Source organism: Centroberyx gerrardi, chromosome 16 (assembly GCF_048128805.1).
Source record: "Centroberyx gerrardi isolate f3 chromosome 16, fCenGer3.hap1.cur.20231027, whole genome shotgun sequence".
Classification (NCBI taxonomy): Eukaryota; Metazoa; Chordata; class Actinopteri; order Beryciformes; family Berycidae; genus Centroberyx; species Centroberyx gerrardi.
This window is the reverse complement of record NC_136012.1, coordinates 25,182,583-25,202,515: the sequence shown is the minus strand read 5'-3', so window position 1 is coordinate 25,202,515 and position 19,933 is coordinate 25,182,583. Positions and strand designations below refer to the sequence as shown.

Genomic DNA, 19,933 nt, shown 5'->3' with positions numbered 1-19,933 from the left:
ATTTTATCTCCTATGTATTTTCATCTCCCTTATATTTACGTACCATCATCAGCATCACTGGCCCCGACAGTGACGATGCTGGAGCCAGGCGGCAGGCTCTCGGAGACGGAGGTGCTGTACACGGAGGTGTTGAAGACGGGCGCGTTGTCGTTCATATCCAGGACGTTGAAGTACACTCTGACGGTGCTGGCCTGCCCCCCGCCGTCCTGGGCCTTGGCCGTCAGGATGTAGTACTGCTGCGTCTCGTAGTCCAGCGCCCGCGTCACGTTGAAAACCCCCGTCACCGGGTTGAGGAGGAACGTCTCGTCCTCGTCGTCCTCCTCCAGCGAGTAGGTGATCTCTCCGTTCACGCCCGAGTCCGAGTCGCTGGCCAGGATCGCCGCCACGATGGAGCCTGGGAGAGTCAGACACGAAGTATTAAGGGGGCAATAAGTAAGATATTCACTGCCCCATAACACACAATGCCCATAATATATCTGCAAAGGATTGTTCCCTCGCCCACTGGCATTTCAAGAGCAAACGACAACACAGTATTATTATTCCAATATTTGGCATGATGATATATTACCACTTCACTAGACATTGCTGTTAGATCTCTCTCTCTCTCTCTCTCTCTCTCTCTCTCTCTCTCTCTAATTAGCTATCTTGTCTCTACTGTGAAAATGTGACTTTGTTTGTGTCAATCACAGGCTATCGTAAGGGGCCAGAGAGGTGGGGCCTGTGCCAGAGACTTGTCAATGAAGCCGACAGATTTCAATATTAGTCATAGATTACTTAATGCCCCTTTAAAAGAAACTTTTTGTACTTTTAGCAATAGTTGTGTCCCTTCCCTCAATAACAAAACGATTTTCTGGCTCCGTTTGACCTGAGCCAGTGGACACACTGCCCAACCGACACAAATTGAGTCAGACAGACAGGAAGACAGTGAGGATTTGGAGGAGCTTCAGTGGGCATATTAAAGACGACAAAAAAGCTAAAAAAAGAACGAAAAAACGCAAAAAGCTATTATACAAGATCTGCCCTCAATAATTTGAGGCTCTTGACGACCTTAACAGAGCTGAAGTCTAAGGCCTTTTATAGAAGACACACCACTGACTTTGCCTGGGTGTACAATCTCATACGTTTCTTTTCTTTCGGTGTTTCGAGGCTTTAAAACACTGTGGTTTTGTTGCTTGCAGTTGATTGGATGCATTACTGTGTGAAACTGAGACCGTACCTGGTGCTGTGTCTTCAGGAATATCAAAGGAGTACGTTCCTCGTGAGAACTTGGGCGTGTGGTCGTTGACGTCGCTGACGGTGATGTTCAGCCTCATGTCAGAAGACTGCTTTCCATCGTCCGCACGCACCAGGAGGGAATACTTTGATCGGCGTTCCCGATCCAGTTTCTTGGTGGCGATCAGATCGCCGGATTCGGGGTCAATCCGAAAACTGTCGTCCGCCCCGCTGATGATGGTGTAAGTCACGAGAGCGTTGGGACCCTGAGGAGAAAAAGCAAACAAATCGTTTCACATGAGAAAGATATAAACATCTTATTTGATATGGTTTGAGTAAATTAAACAGCAGGTCATGGTTCAGCGAGCTAGTCTCCAGTTTTTATAGGTTATGATATCTGATATGTACCGTTTTTTGTGCTTGACTTGCAAAAGTTCAAAGGATTTTGCATAGTCAAATGTACATGTTTACAGATCAAAACCATAAACTTAACATTGAGCAGAAATGTGGAGTCAGCATTTGTTGTGTTTACATGTTCATTGTTTCAAATTGACTGAGTTTGTCTCAGGCAGCAAACCAAACCAAATTTTAAGTCAATATTTGCTAGCTAGGTTTTCTAGACAGCATTGTTCCAACTCAGGTTCTCAGGATGCAGACAGAAAGGGAAAATACGTTCGCTGTGCTTTCCTGAATCAAACGTTTCAGATGTGAGCTCTCAGGCCGCGGGGAGGAAGGGCATCATGATTGCAGCATCAAAGCAATTCTGTCTGGCAGGAAATCAGCCTGTTTACCACACATGTTAGCGTGTCATGTTAGCGTGTCGTGTCTCCAGATCACACTACCTACTGTCCAGGATGAATGAAACCCTTCACTGTGGCTCCGGAGACACTGGGAAGGCTTGCGGTTTCTAAAAGTTTGTCCTATTATTCACAAATCAGGACCTTTCTACCAAGTAGTAGTAGTGGTAAAAATACATGATAGAACAGTTTGAAAGGGAATGTATAAGACTTGTATATGATGAGTTTGTCCTGCACTAGCATTGCTAGCAGGCGACTAGTAAAAATGTCATCGAAGGAACAAAAGCTCCATCATAAAAACTTCCTGAATGTCTTTGACTAGAGATCAGCACGCCTCTAAACCCTTCTTTCAACCTTGGAAATCTGTCATAAAAAGCGAAATCAGTTTTGTAAAGCTTCAATGGCATATTCTATAAGAAAATGCCTCCCTTGCAAGGCTTATCTAGAAGGGGATAGAAGGGGAGCGGTCGCACTGGAGAGAGAAAAAGCAACACGGGAGCTGAATGGCGATGCTCTCGTGAGACTCGCTCTTACTCTTTGAACTTTTGGGGGCTATAGTGTTCCTCTATAAATGCAACTAATAGATCCCCTGTTACCTTGGACAAGTACAAGCGCCATGACACATGTGATAGCTATAGCAAGAGGCTTTGGAATAGGAGAGGAGGACTGAATGTGATATGACAACTGAATAAGCCCGGTGACAGAGCCTGACATTTATGTTTGTGCTGGGGACAATAGCAGATCAGACAACTGTCTCTCTGCGTGTCTTCTGCCAAAGAGGAAAGAGCAACATCAAAAGCTGCTGCTATTCACTGAGATGAAGCGAAGGCTCTAGTTACAGCTGGTTAAGAGCTAAGCTAAAAGAGACTCTTTCAGCTATGCCTGATGTTTGGGATACTTTTTGATCATGCCAGGACAATGGCGAGGCTTATGGGGATACGAGCAGCATTAAGCTTTTTCCAGTCAAATCAGCACAGTTACTGCTTTGGTAGGCAATGGCGCTCACATGACAAACTGTATTTAAAATATCCTTTCACTGGTTATCGGCGCCCTATTTGCACACAGTAATGCTGAGGGATAAGAGCAACATTAAGCAACTGGAAGAGTAATTGCTATAGCCTTAGATGGAGATGCATACACCTGCCTAGTATTATTGGTTGATTGATTGTACTGTCTGCTGTAGTGTGTGTTTGTGTCTTGTTCTTCTTGTCCAAGGCTGAGAGTGCCAGAACCCAAGAGTTTCATTGTGTTTTTTAATACATTTTTTTTACGCAGATGAAGTTGAACTTTAAAGGCAGGAAGTGGGTGAGGAGAAGATATTTCAGTATTTTACTCATTTTGATGATAGAATGGTTTGACCAGATCTGAGAGGCTGAAAAAGTTCTGTCCGTCATGAAAACAAATTAAATATTGAAATACATTCGCTTTGTCGCTTCTTTTCTTTTAGCAGACATTCTGCATAAAGTTAATGCACCAAACAGTCTGATCACGGTGGCCGTTTACCAAAATCTTTAGCCGAAGTCAATATCATGCGGCCAAGTTCATGTCTCGCTCTTATCTCTTTCCCATGGCCGGTTTTACGACAGATCAAACCCCTGTCGCTCTGACCTTGTGTCTCATTGCATTACCAGAGACCGGTCTGAGATCCAGGACCAGTAAAATGGTGGAGAAGAGGAGTGTGAGTGAGGCTCTGCTCATCTAAGGACCCTGCTGTCATCAATCAGTGGCTCCAGATCTGGCAATCCCATCAGCCACCTGGGCTGCAGTCCGGAACCCAACACCCGCAGTCTGCCAATTAATTTTCTGATAGGGTTCAAAAGCAGAGCAGGAGAGGCGGGAGAGGCGGAGACGCACACACACATACATACATACACATACATACAGTACATGCACATACACACACATACACATGCACAGAGACTTACATATGAACACCGACACACATACACACACATCCATATACCAACATTGGCTGCTTCCTTGAGCTTCACTAAAGTAATTAAGTGCTTACATTGGACAGTCTACATCCAACGAGTGCATGTACACACACACACACACACACACACACACACACACACACACACACACACACACACATATACAGTGCATGCACATGCACTAAAGTAATGCAAGTAATTAAGTGCTTACATTGGACAGTCTATGTCCAATGCGTGTACACACACAGACACACACACACACAGACACATACACACACGCACAGACACAGTATATGCATGCACATACACATATAACATACACACACACACCCACACACACGAACACCAACACTGACCTCTTCGTCAACCTTTACTTAACGTAATTAAGTTCTTACACTGCATAAATGCACATACACACGTGTGGATGCACATTCACATATACAGCATATATAAACACACATACATACACTACACACACACACACACATACACACACACACACATCCGTACACCAACACTGACCGCTCTCTTGACCTTCACTAAAGAGTCTGGCTACTTTACAGCTCTCCAAAGACATGGTGGGTTGTTGGAAAAAAAAAAAAGAAAAAAAAAAAAAGAGAGGGTTGACCAATTAAACAGCAGAGTTCCAGGGAGCAAAGCGTACCAGACTGCAGCAGAAGGAAACTCATTTAGCAGATGAGTGGTTTTTGGGAGCGAGCAGTTCCTACGAGAAGTGAGAGGTGCGAAGCAGACAGCGCCGCCGGGAAAACTGAGCTTCCTGTACGCCGCAGCACCGAGCGCCGCGGCCAATCATAACACAGACTCCTGGAAAACAAGCGGCGTGTTGTCACCGAGACCTTAAAGATAAACGCTTTGAAGGGAGCTGATGTCCCGTCTGTCTGGACGGTCGGTGCGTAAATCTGTTTTGAAAGCATTCATAACTGCAAATGGTGGCTGGAAATATGCACAGCTCCAGTTCTTGCGGTAGGCGCCTCTGGAACACATTACCGTTCATTTTGGGGCTGAGCTGACTCTCGGAGACCTCTCCTAAAACACCCATTGTTGTACTTTTCTTCATTAAGAAAGGTTTTTTTTTTTTACCTGTGACATATTTTCCACATTAGGTCAGCATGCTAATAAAATGTTCAAGTTCTCTCCAAAAGCACAAAAGGCGGCGTATTTCATTCGAATGAGGTGAGAAACATTTTCAGAGAGGCCTAGCCCGCATTAGACAAAAGAGCAAACGTATATATATTGCTTTTTTTTTTTTTTTTGAACCGGAATGCAACCTTTTACTTCTTCTGGGGTGGAAATGGGTGTAGCAAAAAACGGATGCGTAGAAACAGCATTTTAATACCCTCACACATGAATCCCACATGTAGCACTGTTAAATTGGATGGGATCATTATGATGTCTGAATTCAGCCGTCAGCTGGCCAACAGCTTGCACTCTTGGCTACTCTACACTGGCTCACACATGTGGCTTTCTCAACAAGGGCTCCAATGCGTTCCGTACGCTTAGTGTCAGCGCAACTTAAGTTTCCTGCGTAAGGATGTGGGCAAAGAGTTGGCTGGCCTCATATCTGGCTCCGACTGAGAGCTGGAATGAAGTACAGGCTCCTATTTAGCGTCCTATTCATGGCAGCGCTGAAGTTTGGGATAAACATCTCTAGAACCTGCAATTCCTGAAAGACTCCACTACATTCCCTTTTTGGTTTCTCAATGATTTTTTTTTCTTCGCATCTGAATCCCTCACAGAGCAAAATGCAGTTCCCCTCGCAAAAGGTTCTTCTATCTTGATCATCTGCATATGTATGAATATGTAAATTCGAATGTTTCATTTTTTACTAACGTCTAAAAGTGTGTTGCCTTAAGTACCAACTTGTGGAACACAGCTCAGGCCGACACTCCTCTTAAATTCAGATATGAGGAAAAAGTGAATAACTGCACAGTTTGATTTCAATGCCATATGCTAAACCTTTCAAGATCAAAGCTCTGAATACTTTGGCGCTGAAGAAAAAAAATAATCAAATAATGTCCTTAAAATCCCCCTATTGAAAATACTGACCTGACTCCAGGTCTGAGATTTACAGTCAATATAGTATTCCGATAAAAGAAAAATGGCCAGAAGTGGGACTGTGCCTGAGTTTTCTCACATTCAGACCTGAGAGAAGGGGTGAGGCAACAGCTGTGCAATAAAAGACGTGTGGCCTCATAAGTTAACATTAAATTTGAGTCCATATTCCCTCTTTCTAATCTCTCTCCCCTCTACGGCCTGACTTTTTTTCCATTCGCTTCCATTGTGTCCTTTGGCTGGGGTGAGGGACCGCAGACCTCGGAGATGCTGGGAGGGCCGGCATTTCGCTCACTGCAGGATTTAATGTCCATATCCTGCCTGAAGCAGCAAAAGATGGAGCCTTTAACTAATTGAGAGCGATGCCAGTGATGTAATGTGAACTATGGGGGCCGCGCAGGGACTATCGGAGCAACGGGCCGAAAAATCAATCTCTAGCCGCCCTCCTCCAGGCTGTGTGACACGAGTGGCCTCGACACATCTCAGATAACGTCAAAACATGAGAGAGCAAAGGACGATTTCTGTGTGTTTGTGTGTGTGAAAGAGAGAGAGAGGGAAAGAGAGAGAGAGAGAGAGACATACAAAGACAGAGTGGTTGAAAGTGTAGGTCTGTGTGTTTGTGTTTATGTCCAAGAGTGAAGGAGAGTAATCTGTCTTGGCCACTGTGTGTCACTGTGTGTAGTCAGGTAAACTAACAAAGCACATGTGTTAATAATAATCCTTAAGAAACTCTTACTGTGGTTCCTCTCTTTATGAAACCCTCACCATGGACCACATTTTCACTTCAACATTTTCACAGCTAATTACTGACTTAATTACATACATATATGCATGTATTCTACATACAGACTTGTTTTATGCCATTTACATTGTGATAATTCACCTAATTCACCCACAGTTTCTATCTGAATTAGGGTTAAAGCTATATATCTGTTTGCTAATATATCAGGCTGATATTGACCTTTTATTAAATATCAGATATCAGTCACTGTCGTCCACTGCTGATATGACGGAGGTTCCTCCCTGACCACAGATATAGAAAAACAGTCTGTAAAAGCTGCTTTGAAATGAGTTTATTTTTTCATTTCATTGTTCAATAATGTTTTTTAAGGCAGCGATTTATCCCACAGTTTCCCCTAACAGTGAGTAGGTGGGATGGGTCAACCTGCCTTAAGGAGCTGCTAACCCGCCTAAAACAACTTCATCTGTATTTGTTTCAGTGGAGAGTTTTAGTGTCTGATGATGGCCTAAATGCTGTTTAGACTCTGCCAAGAATCAATTTCAAAGAGAAAAACCCTGAATCCTTGTAATTTTTGGCATGAAAATGGTCAAATTTAAAGATACTGAATATCAGCTGAAAATACTGGCAATCAGCAGCTTCACTCTAAAAGTACTGGTATTGTTATCGGCCTCAAAACTCATATCAGTCAAACCCTAATTTGAATCCACAGTGGTTCAACACTCCAGGAATGCAAATCTAGAACATACTTTTAGTTTAAACGACTCCCAGGACGTTTATTCTGAAAGCATTCGAGTGGAAAACGGGCAAAGAAAAATTGTCAGACAGAATAGAAACTTGGGGAGCCTTTACCTCGTCCGCATCCGTGGCTGTTAGCTGCATTATCTTGAAGCCGTCTCCGATGTTCTCCTCGATGGTCACGTCGAGAATATCATTGGGGAAAACAGGCGGGTTGTCGTTGACGTCCTGCAGCGTGATCTCCACCTGCGGAGGAAGCATAAACACCGGCGTTTCCGTTAAAGCTCTGCCAAACTCCGCCTGCTGCAGCCGTTAAGTTCACCGCAGAGACAAACTTCTCCGTGAGGCTTCTTGGATTTCGGGTGATGGACAAGCACCCCAGCAGGGGAAAGTTATCACTCTGCTACTCTTTGTAAAAAAACCCTCAAAGGCTGGAGAGGAGAGACTGTGAAATGATAGAGGACGTGGTTTATATTCACATGTGGTAGTGTATCTGCTTGAATAGTAGAGCAGCGGTTCTCAACGTGGGGTCCGGGGACCACCAGGGGTCCTTGAGGTGGTTCCAGAGGGTCCCCGGCAAAATGATGAAGTGTTAAACTTCACCATTACTTCATTTACAAGAAGTTAACACAATTAGAGAATGTAGAAGAATGACTATTTTGATCATAGTTTCACTGTTATCTAGTCATGGAATTCTGGACTAAATCATATCTATAACAATAAAAATATTCTCAGATTTGCGTCCGAGAGACAAAATCTGTTCAAATGGGGTTCCGTGGCACTAATGTGTACTGAATTAGGGGTCCTTGATATGAAAAAGGTTGAGAATCACTGTAGTAGAGTGTATCAAAACCTAAGGAGACTGAATCATTGTTTCACCCAGAGGGCATTTGTTTAGATTTGGTTTCAGTTAAGGAATAGTAATAGTAGTAGTAGTACTAATAGCACTAGTAGTAGTAGTATTAGTAGTTATAGCTGTGGTAGTAGTAGCAACAGCAGTAGCAGAAGCAGTATTAATACCATTTGTGATACAATATACACAATCAGGCCCATCACCAACATACAGAAACATAATGAAAACTGTTAACAACAGAAATCCCCAAACCTGTCCTATATTATCTGCAATCAAAGTTCAATTGACAAAACCTGAATTGGCATTTGTAGAGAACTGTGTGTTATGACAGACCTCACACACCCCACTGACACCGCAACTGTCACTACAGCTCATGTAAACTGTACAATTTACATTTTACAGCGTTGTTTTTTCAGTGACAATTATTTGGAGTTGGCAAGTGTTGACTGGAGAGTTGTTTATTCACTCACAGAGCTGATATGGCTCTGGGGCGGCTGCTCAAACCTATTTTAAAGTGTTAAATTAATTCTGATGGTGTGAACTTATATAAAACACGGGCATAGTGTTGACTTTCACACTCTCAGAAGTTAAATTGGCACTGACGATGTTGCTGTGTAGGCATTTCGTTGACGCTCATTTCAAGAGTGGAATACAATGTCTACAAAAGCAGAATAAACCCTACATCAGTGGTTCTCAAACAATTGAGAAGCTATTGTCCTAAGAATCCATATGGTAAGATTTTTGTTGTTAATTTAGCATTGAAATATTGAACTGTCAAACCTAATTGAGATAATTTCAAGTGAATTCAATTACAGTGACATTTAACTATTCCTCATTTTGCGGGGCACCCCTAAGACCCCCTCCGGGACCCCTGGACCCCACTCTGAGAACCCATCCTAACATGGGACCTTTAATAACGAGTTTAAGGATCACGGTGACCTGACAACATTCCTGTGACAGAAGTGCTTGAAAAACAAATAAATATCAGAGCTAAGAGAAACAGTAGGAGGCTTTTTTTTATGTTACATCTCACTAGAATACTGTAAATGCCAAACCACGTGGTTCAGATGGGAATCAAACCCACAACACTCTGTTCAACCAAGACCTCCTGCAGCAGGAAGAAGAGGGGCAGTTGCATGAAGCTCAGCTATGCAAATGACTGAGGGAATGTGGAAACCGTTGAGACAGTGAGAGTGAGACATTTATGGTTTCAGATGTCCTTTGTCTAGTGTGGCAATATTACATTTCCACTCATATCCCACAACTTAAATTGCGATCCCCTCCATCTCATCCACTAACCCAAATATGCATTTCAAAGCCAGTAAACACGGTTCACTTTTGAATCATAACAGACATTTTGCTTCGCATTCTCTGTTTATTGCTTCTATAAATATGGAAAAGCCGTGTTTAAATTCTCCAGCGATTGGATCTCCATTAATGTTGACAGTGATTATGGTAATTCTTGCGCCAGGCATCACAAGATGCCACCACCTCGACTCCCCACCCCACCCCAAACACACACACACACACATACACACACACACACACACACACACACACACACACTGATGCTATACGGCGGAGCTGAAATAGGAAATGGGAACAGAACAGCTGTCGAACGTCCACAATGGGTGAAGTTTTTTGAGGCAACCCAAGTTTCCCTAAAGGCATTTACAGAGCAGACAATGGGCCTCAAGGCTATAGGACCACCAAGGTGGGGTGGGGGGGGGTCTAGATACAGCAGTCTATTCATACACGGCCTTTGACAGGAAAAGCAGACCTCACATGTCCCACAAATTCACTTTGCAACCAGCGGTAGCAGGAACTCCTTCCTATCAGCTGCCACCGGCTCCTTTTGAAGAGCTAAGTTCGTTAAAGATGACCCAGTAAGAAAAGCTGGAGGCAGAGACGGCTTGTATTTGTCTCGGAGCATCGCTGCTGATCAATGCCTGAATAAAATATGCTGTTAATTGGCACTCGTTTACCGAAATGGCAACTAATAAGGCCAAACTGACAAACAAATCTCGCCACTGAACGTTTATTCATCTGATCCGGTTGTCTTTGTCTCTGCATGAGGAAGTTGTCCACTTATTAAACCGACTCGGAGTTTGTGTCTGTGCGTCTGCATGAGTGGAGATAATTGCAGAGGAACAGGACAGATTATGTCCTGGGCACCAGCGATGCACGAGTCGCATAAACAACAAGTCACGACGGCAGCGGCTCTCGACTCGGCTTGCGCCCGAGCCGAGGGACCGGGGCAAAGTCAACAAACAATGAATATTTATCTGGCGCCCTGTGTGTCCCCTTGATGTGTAAATAATGCAAGGCCCACTTCTGAGGAGTGAACTAATTAGGGTAGAAGTGCAGTTTTGAGAAATAATTACGCCGCGCGCTTCCAGTTTGCATTACCCACGCTCTCGTGGGACGGGAATATATCAAAGAGCTTTTGGTGAAAAATTCATCGGAGGAAGAGGAAGCAAGGTCAGGAGGAAGGGGGGGGGGAGGGGGGGAGGGAGGGGAGGGGGTGAGAGCGGCAGGAAGAGAGGTTTTGTTCGCTCTACCTGTCCGCTGCTCCAGGCAGGCAGGCGGCAGACCCAGACGCCCCGGCCCAGGCAGGTGAAACACATTAGTTTACACGGTAAAAGATTGTGTTTCACGAACTACTGTTTCAAGTTGCAGCTGCTGCTAACTGGCTGCCAGGGCTCTATTATTTATGGAGCGGTATGAATGATTCACGCGTCAAGCGGTTCCTGAGCGCTGTCGATTATGATACCTTAAGTGATGGAGGTTATTTGTCCAAGAGGTTGAGGCTGGAGCGCACGCCGAGCCGTGATGAATTCATCTCGTCGCAAAAATTCCCAAAGCTGAACACGATATGCGTTGGAGGGACAGGTCGGAAAACTTCGATTTCTGAGTTCTTATTACGTAATCTGGTCCCCTTTTCACAAATTTAATTAATTATTCATCATACCGATTTTGCTGATTCATCCATTCAGATTTTGTAATGCTGACACCCTGACACGTCGCATTCCAACATCTTAAAAAAAACAGACTCGCTTGAAGAAGTAAAAGCAGGCTGCAGACATTAAAGTGCACACATTCTCTTCAGGAGTAAGACAATATACAAAAACGGTTTCTGCATCCCGGTGCTTTGTAATCAGTATGCGCAGTGAGAAGAAACACGTTCTGGGTTCTGGTTACAGCGGAGTCTCAGGTAAAGGCATCACTTGCATCCGTGAGAGCACACAACCCACGTTTCCCTCATATTTAAAAAGTGGAAGTCAGCACAAGTTTTCATATGGTTCCCACCTAGAAAGCCTCATACTTGCAGCTCTGCCAAGTTCACTGCACAGAGACAGAGGGGGAAAGTGACTACAGGAGCGAGGCATCGATTCTTTGAACACAACCCCATATTTGTGCACATATTTTGTGAGTTAGTGAGTCAGTCGTTTTTTATAACCAGTAGAGGGGCTGATTAATTAAGTGAGCGCGGGTCTGCATTACAGATGAGTAATACAGTGCACGGTTCCCCCTGTGAATACCACAGACCTCTGACTGAAAAGGGTAAAATTCACATCATTAACACAAGCATCTCCTCTAATGCGGACCTAACTCAAGAAATGTGACCTTTGAGTGCAACTGATGCAACAGTTGGGCTGTAAAGGCTGAGCTCATTTGATCATAAAAACTGGAGCGGGGCGCGCCTCCTGCAGGGAATAATCATTTCAAAATGATTAAATGTCTCATTAGATGCTGTTGACGACTTGGGGTCAGGGGTTGGGGGAAGCACCGACTTCCAGCTCTCGTTATACTTGGCCTCTGAGATTGAATGATTCCACTTTGCATCATCCATTTTTCACTGATGTGTACAAGAGCCCGAGTCGGGCCTAATGTGTCAAAAACTGGGATCACAAAGCTATTCCACATATAACACTTCATCACAGAGCGGAGCCAAAATCATATGCTGTTAAAAGAAATTACTCAGGCCTTGGCTCCGTTTAAGTAGCTGCATTTTTTTGCGATGCCAGAAAAGAGTCAATACTAAAGCCTTTGAAACATGTGCTGATTCCATTAATTAAAAATAAATAAAGGATCAAGACGACTCCTGTCCAAGGCATAATGCACTGTTTGTTTACATTGAAATGATGGTTATCTAAGGTTACATTAGACTAATACTTCAGCGGGGCCCGGTGTAATCTGAGGAAGGTGCTTCGAGATTGAGAAGCGGAGAAGGCTGGTACAGCTCCGGGCCGCTCGGCAGAGTATTCCAACAGAAGCAGAGAAGTACGAAGGCTCCAGTTGCTGTGTTTCCCAAAAAGAGCAGGAGAGTCATCAGTGAGCCGTCTCATATTCAGTCCTCAGACAGAGAGCTTGCATCTCTTCCAACCACTGACTGCGAAGCCTTCGAAGCACCGCACCCACTGAAGAGGTCAGCAAGGACATCCCGGCTAATACCCGCAGCCATTTCAACAATGGATAAGGCTTCCAGGGCTTCTAACTAACTCCCTGCACGTTGGAAAATCATACTCTCCCAAACGTTCCTGCACTATTTAAGAGCCACTGTATTGTATGAAGGAATCTGTCATCCTCTCGACATTGGAAATGGATTACCGACTGTCTAGAAAAAGCCCAGGCCCGTCTCTGTGTTTGCCTTGCTTAATCTGAAAACCGTATGGCACGATCCGCGCACATCTGATGAATGCCCTGCTATGTACAGTAAGAGAAATGTAAAGTGGGACCGGGGTGATATAACGCCACATTCAACATAATTCATTTCCTGCAACTCCTGAGGCTCGCAGACAAAGACCATCTTTATTTCACTTCATCTTCACTTTCCTCTCCACCTCTCCTTGTGCTCATTTCGACTGTTTGGATATATAACGTCAGAGACTCTTGGCTCCAGATTTATGGGGATGTTAGCTTAAGAACCCATGGGCTCCGTGGGTCAAGCATGCTGCTGTAAGTGCCATCTTGGCCCTGTCCCTCAAGAACAAAAGGAAAGATAAGTAAATAAAAAAAGACAACGGTCCAGGTATAAATGATTATACCCGTACAGCTTCTTTAACACGTGTGCGATCGCGACTGGCTTGATTTGTCAAACAAATGCCTGCAGCACAATTCATCTTCCGACCGCAGTCATCAGACTCGGCAACGTGCGCGCGCTCCGGAGACAGGAATTCGAGCGTGCCGGAGATGGGAATGTGCCCGGGAAAAAGCAGACAAAGCTGGACGTCAGCCAAACCCCAACGCACTGTGCAAAGGAGAAGTCAGGATACGATCATATCCCCCTCAAGTCCCCCAAAATCTTCTCCAGTCCCATGGAAAGAAGAAAAAAAAAAAAGAGTCAGAGAGAGAGAGAAAGAGGGAAAGAGACAGAGACAAAACTAAACAAAACAGGAGTGCCTGCAAACGATCACAAAGCACCTTGGCCTTATGTAACCAACAAGGGGAGAGAGAGGAGAGACAATGCCGGACGAGTGGTTTTAATAAAGGGGATCACTGTCCTCTCAGAGGAGCACTTCACCAACTGTTAAAAGATTGTTTGTCTACAGCAGGCCCCTTCAAACCCCCAGCAAGCCCTTGCCAAGCGAGGTTCCCTCTGAGTGTTTCTGCTGGGATACATAATCCTGCAAAACGAATAACCCACCGGGTCGTCTGGACCAGTGTATTGTTTCGCAGAGGTTCTGGGCTCGTCGACATCTCTGCACACAGGAGACTGGAAACAAATCATGATGAATTGCCATTTTTAATGGTCCTGTATCCGGCCATGAGCAGTGCAAACTAGGGTTCCTCTTCGCTATAAACAGCCATATTTCATTCCCTATTGTTCGTACCTGGGAGAGTTGGATGGAAAGTTTAATTAGGCCTTGTGCAAGATCAGAGTACAGCTAATGGAGGAGAGACAAGATTTACCTCTCCTTGAAGCCGGAGTACAATTCAAAGCTATCATCAAAATTACCATAGCCTATTAAATGCCGCGCATACTGTATTCCTGGATAAAAAGGTTAGAAGAACATCAAAACAAGCATTTCTCCTTCTCATGAGATGAAAGGTAAATAACAAAATAATTAGCCTATTTGTGAAAAATACGCTTTGAAGATGTAGGGAAAAAATGTATTTTGCTTTTATCAGTTGTCTGTCTCTTTTAAGGGCTCCTTAAGAAATGGAGGGAGACCAGAGCCGGAGTCAGGCGTCTACCAGTCTCCATGTTGGTGCCGCCGACTCTGCGTGAGTCTGCGGCCTTATCACGCCGCTCTCTCCACCATTACCTTCAATTACAGCATTCAAACCACGTGGACCATGGAAGGGAGAGGAACCGAGAAACAGAGCACTTTCTAATTGCTCATGAAAACCCCTCAAAAATACATCAAAAAACCCTAACCTGATTTTCCACCGCTGGCTGTGGTAAAACCTGAGAACTTACAGAGCTGAGCAGAAATAAATGACGTCCAGAATTGAACAATGTTATTGCCTTCTTCTAATGGGTTTTTGATGAGATTTGCCTGATTTGGAGCCATCATGAATATGTAAGAGTGGGAGATCACTCCGATTGGCCCGGCACGCAGTGTTGGGCTTGACCTCAGAGGGATTTTAACAGATAAATGCTAAATCTAAGCGATACAGATACAAGGAATCTTGCTTTAAAGCCAAAGTCTGTCTGTAAGTCTTCTGGAAGGGGAGCAAGAGGCTTTACAGACTATTACAGCATCCATTTAATAGTTGCTGTCCATCGGTGATTGATGCAGGAGATTTGTGGAGCTGGGAGGACGAAAAAGGCATCAGCGATGAATCCCTGTCTGGATTTAGCCTAATTATTAACAACTCCAGTCAGATCTGTGGTGACAGCTCGTCCCTGCTGGTGGGGCTCACATTCCTAGGCTACACAATTAGCTTACTGTAATGATGTTTGGGTGTGATTAAATTATCAATTCATTAGACCTTATTTCCATGGTGGTTAATAGAATGGTTGGGGGCCAGGATAGGTTGCGAGCCAGGAAAGGATCAAAGGAAACCTTGTTCCCTAAACTTTGCCCCAGCTATTTGTTTGTATGAATGAGCGTTAGTGGTAGTGTCAGGCTTACAGGGTTTTGAAAGCAGCTCCCTCTCAGTTATATCAATTCAGGAAGAAGACTTCAAATAATGAAAAGTGTTTGGCTTGTGACGGTTGCCATACCCAATATATTAGGACATTATTGAGAATGAATGTTCTTCCAGTGACAATAGAATTCCAGTTTCTATTTACATTTTAAACTGCTGTTGTAGATTAAAATTTTGATCTGATCGAATTGGATTGGATTGAATGTGAACTGAGCCCCCCTCTGTCTAGTGGAGTTCTTTATGGTGAAAACAATGAGGTGAAAATTGAGAAAAGATGATACTTAACTACTGTGTGCTTCATTTAACAAGCGTGAGTGGAGGAGTAGAAGACAGCGAGTCAGGAATGTAAGTATGAGTGTGTGTGTGTGTGTGTGTGTGTGTAGAAGCCAGCTTTAATCCAAAACAGGACCAGGATTGTTGTGTGAAAAGCTCCAGGCACCCCCTGCAGCCCCTGTTTATGTGAAAAACCCCTGAAAACATTAACGTAGGGAGGAGTGAGAGAGGGTGGGGGGGGTTGGGTATGTGTGTGTGTGTGTGTGTGTGTGTGTGTGTGTTGGGCGTAGGGGGGGTGGAAGGCAGTAGTCGGTACCTAATCAGGATTGCGGTGACTCTCCCAGGTCCCTGGCTGTTACCTCAGAGGGAAGTCAGACAGACTCTTAAACACTGGCTTCACCACACACATACATTAAACATTATACCCACAACATGCACACACACACACACACACACACGCACACACACAAACATACAGTGGCAGCCATTGTAGAGGTCCCCAATGTATCCTGCATCCATCCTACACTAGTACTGCAGACAATTCTTTCTGCAGTAGAACCCAATTAGTAACACAAAACTCTAATGTTTCTCAACCGACTAACAATTCCTCTTGGGGAAGGAGCCAAAGTGCAGCAATAGATCACTCAAATCATGGACCACAATGCATTCTTGTACATTTGATGGACGCTTTAACTTTTTCTCAACCCCAGGCAGTATTTTTAGTACCTACAGTATGCTCTGATGGTGTATTATTTGCATCATCAGAGCCTACAGTAGGTAGGTGTTTGTATAGTTATGCAATCGATATACTGGAAGTTCAGTTTGCTTGGGTCCTACTAAATGCCACAAAGTACTGCACAGAGCCACAAATTTCCACCAAAAACTACAAAGTACCACAAAGTGTATTATAAAGAACCACAAAGTACCACAAAGAACCATAAACAACCACTAAAGGAATCCCAAAGTACCACAAAGTACCATAAAGCATATAACAAAGAGCCAAAGTACCACAAAAAAACACTAAAGGGACATTTCAATGCCCACTTAAGCTATTGTTAGCCAAACTACAAATAAGATAGCAGCTGAAAGTAGGTAAACTTTAGTGTCCAGTCCATAGTTTTCTAATCCAGACCTCGTAGACCTTGCATGGTATCTAAACACTGATCCACATCACATAATTCCACTTTGGTTATTCCTGATCCAAGGGATAACCTCTGCCTTTTTTCTCTATAACCATGCAGGCTATTACTCTTTTTGCGCGCTATACATCTGCCGCGGTCATTTAGGCCCCAGCAGGAAACAGTTTGGCAAGGCAGCCTGATCTGAAGACGTTTTGAGGGGCGAAAAAAAAAAAAATGACGGAGAAATGTTGATGCATTTAACATGAGGTGGCGTAAAAAAGACTTCTGCCAAATAACTTGACAAAGAGAGACGGTTTCCCCCTGCCGAGGCCATTCATGGAAACAGACTGCAGGGCCTGGAGATAGCCCTCTCTCTTTCTCTCTCTCTCTCTCATACACACACACACACACACACACACACACACATACACACACACACAGAGAGAGAAACAAATGGATGAAAATACAAACTTTGGACCAATCATACAGGAGATGCCCATCGTCATTCATACACGTGCGATTATACATCCACCCCTCCCCCCTTCGTACCACACGCATACATCCACACACACACACACACACACACGCACAAACACACACTTCCACGCTACAAGGAGGTCTTACAAGGCTTCACATGTTTAACTCTCTCTTATTATCATGAAGATGGGCTTTTTAGAAGTACCATCCATCTTAATTAGCTAGCCATTTGTATGCACTTCAGCCTCCAAGACAAAATACCATGGGAAGAAATCCTGTGGCCAAAGAAGAGTTCTAGGGCCCTAAGACATCATTAGCGGATTAAAAAAGAAAAAAAAAAAAAAAGACTTCAATGGCCTTCCTATGTTGCCTGCACATTTCATTATCTCCCACTGTTTATGGCAATTCCCAGCTTCGTCCTTTGCGTTTTACGGATGCGATCCAAACCTGCTCCATACAGCGAGAGCCTTGCTTCCCATTCCTTCTGAGTTGGACGTAATTTGAGGCACTCTTCTCATGATTTACGGCCTAGCCGTAACATCAATGCCTTACTGTCTGTAAAGCAGAAACGACTGACGTATAGCATGTCGTTCTGTGGCTACTGAGACGAGCGAATATAATTTCTGCCTTCAGACGTCAAGCACGAACAAACAAATGTCAACCTCAATATGATCTGTTTTCTCTCACCAGGCCCGTAGCTAAATGGCTCGCAATAAGAAGAGCTGTTGAAAGATCACTATTTTAAAGTGGCTCTGTTTTGGCAGATGTCTGGCTTCGAAATGGTCACTACAGTGGGTGGTGTGTGTATGTGTGTGTGAGTGCACAAGTGTATGGGGGTCTTCCCATAGGGCCTGTGTCTGCAAAACAAAAAGGAAACGTTTCAAAAACAGCCTTATGGGTAATTCGGCTTCACAGCCACCGCTTTTTTTGTCTGGCGGCACGCTCGAACGCAGCTGAATGGCCAAGAGACAATCCGTCTCAATTCCCCATTCAGGAAACCTATAGAGACTATTAATTGTCAACTCATAAAGGGCCCATAGACGCCCCATGAGAGAGGAAGCGGCTCATGCTCCAAGACTTTTTTTCTCACTCTCCTCCTCCTTTCTCCCTGTCTTTACTATCATCCATAACACCTATGGGTTTTCTCCGGGGTTTAGAGGGTCAGCGTGCGAGGTCAGAAGGTGATGATTAATTCCTTGAAGCAGTTGCATTGTGGGAGCCCATGGTTACTCTGGGGTCGAAACCCCAGTTTAGCACAAGGGTGTCATTTGTTAGTTGACCTTTCCTGCGGCTCTGACATCTATTTTGTGTCTTTTCTCGACTCGAGGGAAGAGGAGAAGAGAAGGAGGGAGAGGGAGGAGTGGAGAGGAGACGAGCTCTGTTCTTCATTTCGATCATTTCTTGCTCAAAAACATCCTCTAGTTTGTCCCAAAAAAACACACAGCGCCCAGACAACAAGACTTGCGGGTATTGGGGAATTTGACAGAAATATCCAGACAACAAAAGAGCAACGCTGATCTTCTCCTCTGCTGACTTGGGGAGCGCAAACAGCAATCACTCAACAAAGGACTTGTTGAAACTGTGCAAAATGAACACCAAAGTCCAACAAAACCCGTGTTTACTAACGAGGAAATTGTTTAGTCTAGCAACAACAACAACAACAAAAAGCAAAAGTCATTATCAATATCCATGGCAAACAATGTGGGGATGAAACCGAGATATACAGTATATCCCAAACACACTCTGTATTTCCTCACCCAGGCAAACACACAAACAGACTCTTGATAAGTGACATATTAATTCAACATTTACACAACAATTTAAACAATACGCCCAAGGAAAGGGGGATTTTGTTCGGTTCCAAAATCTTTGTGAGATATGTTTAGTCTGAATAGCTTTGGGTAATACAAATAACAGAATTTCTTGTTGGAAAACAAGCAAAGGGCAAGATCTTATCTTGACTATATACAATGTAATAAATCAGATATGAGATATATTTATATATATATATATAGATTTTTTTTTTTTTTCCTTTGGAGTTTGGGACATTTTTAACTGGATGTGAACGATGACTCCTAACGAAAACAGTATTTACCCACAAGCTGTCATTTCCACGACTTGTTATGGACACTGAATCAGAGAAACATCCGTTTACCCACAAACTGTGCCAGTATCATTACCATATGACTGATCTCACTGAACACTATGTCAAAAAAGCAAAACATTGGTTTGACGGTTGCACGTCAACCAGGGCAGGAGGCGGGGGGGGGGGGGGGGGGGGAGCTTCTAAGGTCTAAGCTGGTGGACGTCTGGTCGCTGTCAGTCAGTGGAGAGAAGAGGATTTAAGAAGGGCTGCGCCGGGGTAAAAGGGCTTACGGTGTCACATATGATCTAGTCACCGACAGGAGCAGTCGCCACCTCCACCTCCTGCCCCCCCGCCCCCATGCCTCGGCCCGGCACGCATGACCAAAACCGACCGCTTGGCACGACGAGGGAGGGAGGGAGGGAGGGAGGGAGGGAGGGGGGGTGAGAGAGTGGAAAGCGAGAGGGGGGGGGGGGGGGCGGCAATTGAGAGAGCAGAAGAAGACAAGTGAGGCCCTAAAGTCAACCGGGCC

The 19,933-nt window shown here is 44.4% G+C and overlaps 1 protein-coding gene across 1 annotated transcript in view; it reads right to left on the bottom strand.

Annotated features, from left to right (window-relative positions):
• Window positions 1–19,933, bottom strand: part of fat4 (FAT atypical cadherin 4) — a 103,780-nt gene that overhangs the window by 44,653 nt on the left and 39,194 nt on the right. The window contains exons 3-5 of the mRNA XM_071920234.2: window positions 7,611–7,742; window positions 1,217–1,478; window positions 44–394 (exon numbers count right to left, since the gene is read on the bottom strand). Of these exons, the coding sequence (XP_071776335.2) occupies window positions 44–394; window positions 1,217–1,478; window positions 7,611–7,742 (745 nt within the window). The remainder of the gene's footprint in view (window positions 1–43; window positions 395–1,216; window positions 1,479–7,610; window positions 7,743–19,933) is intronic.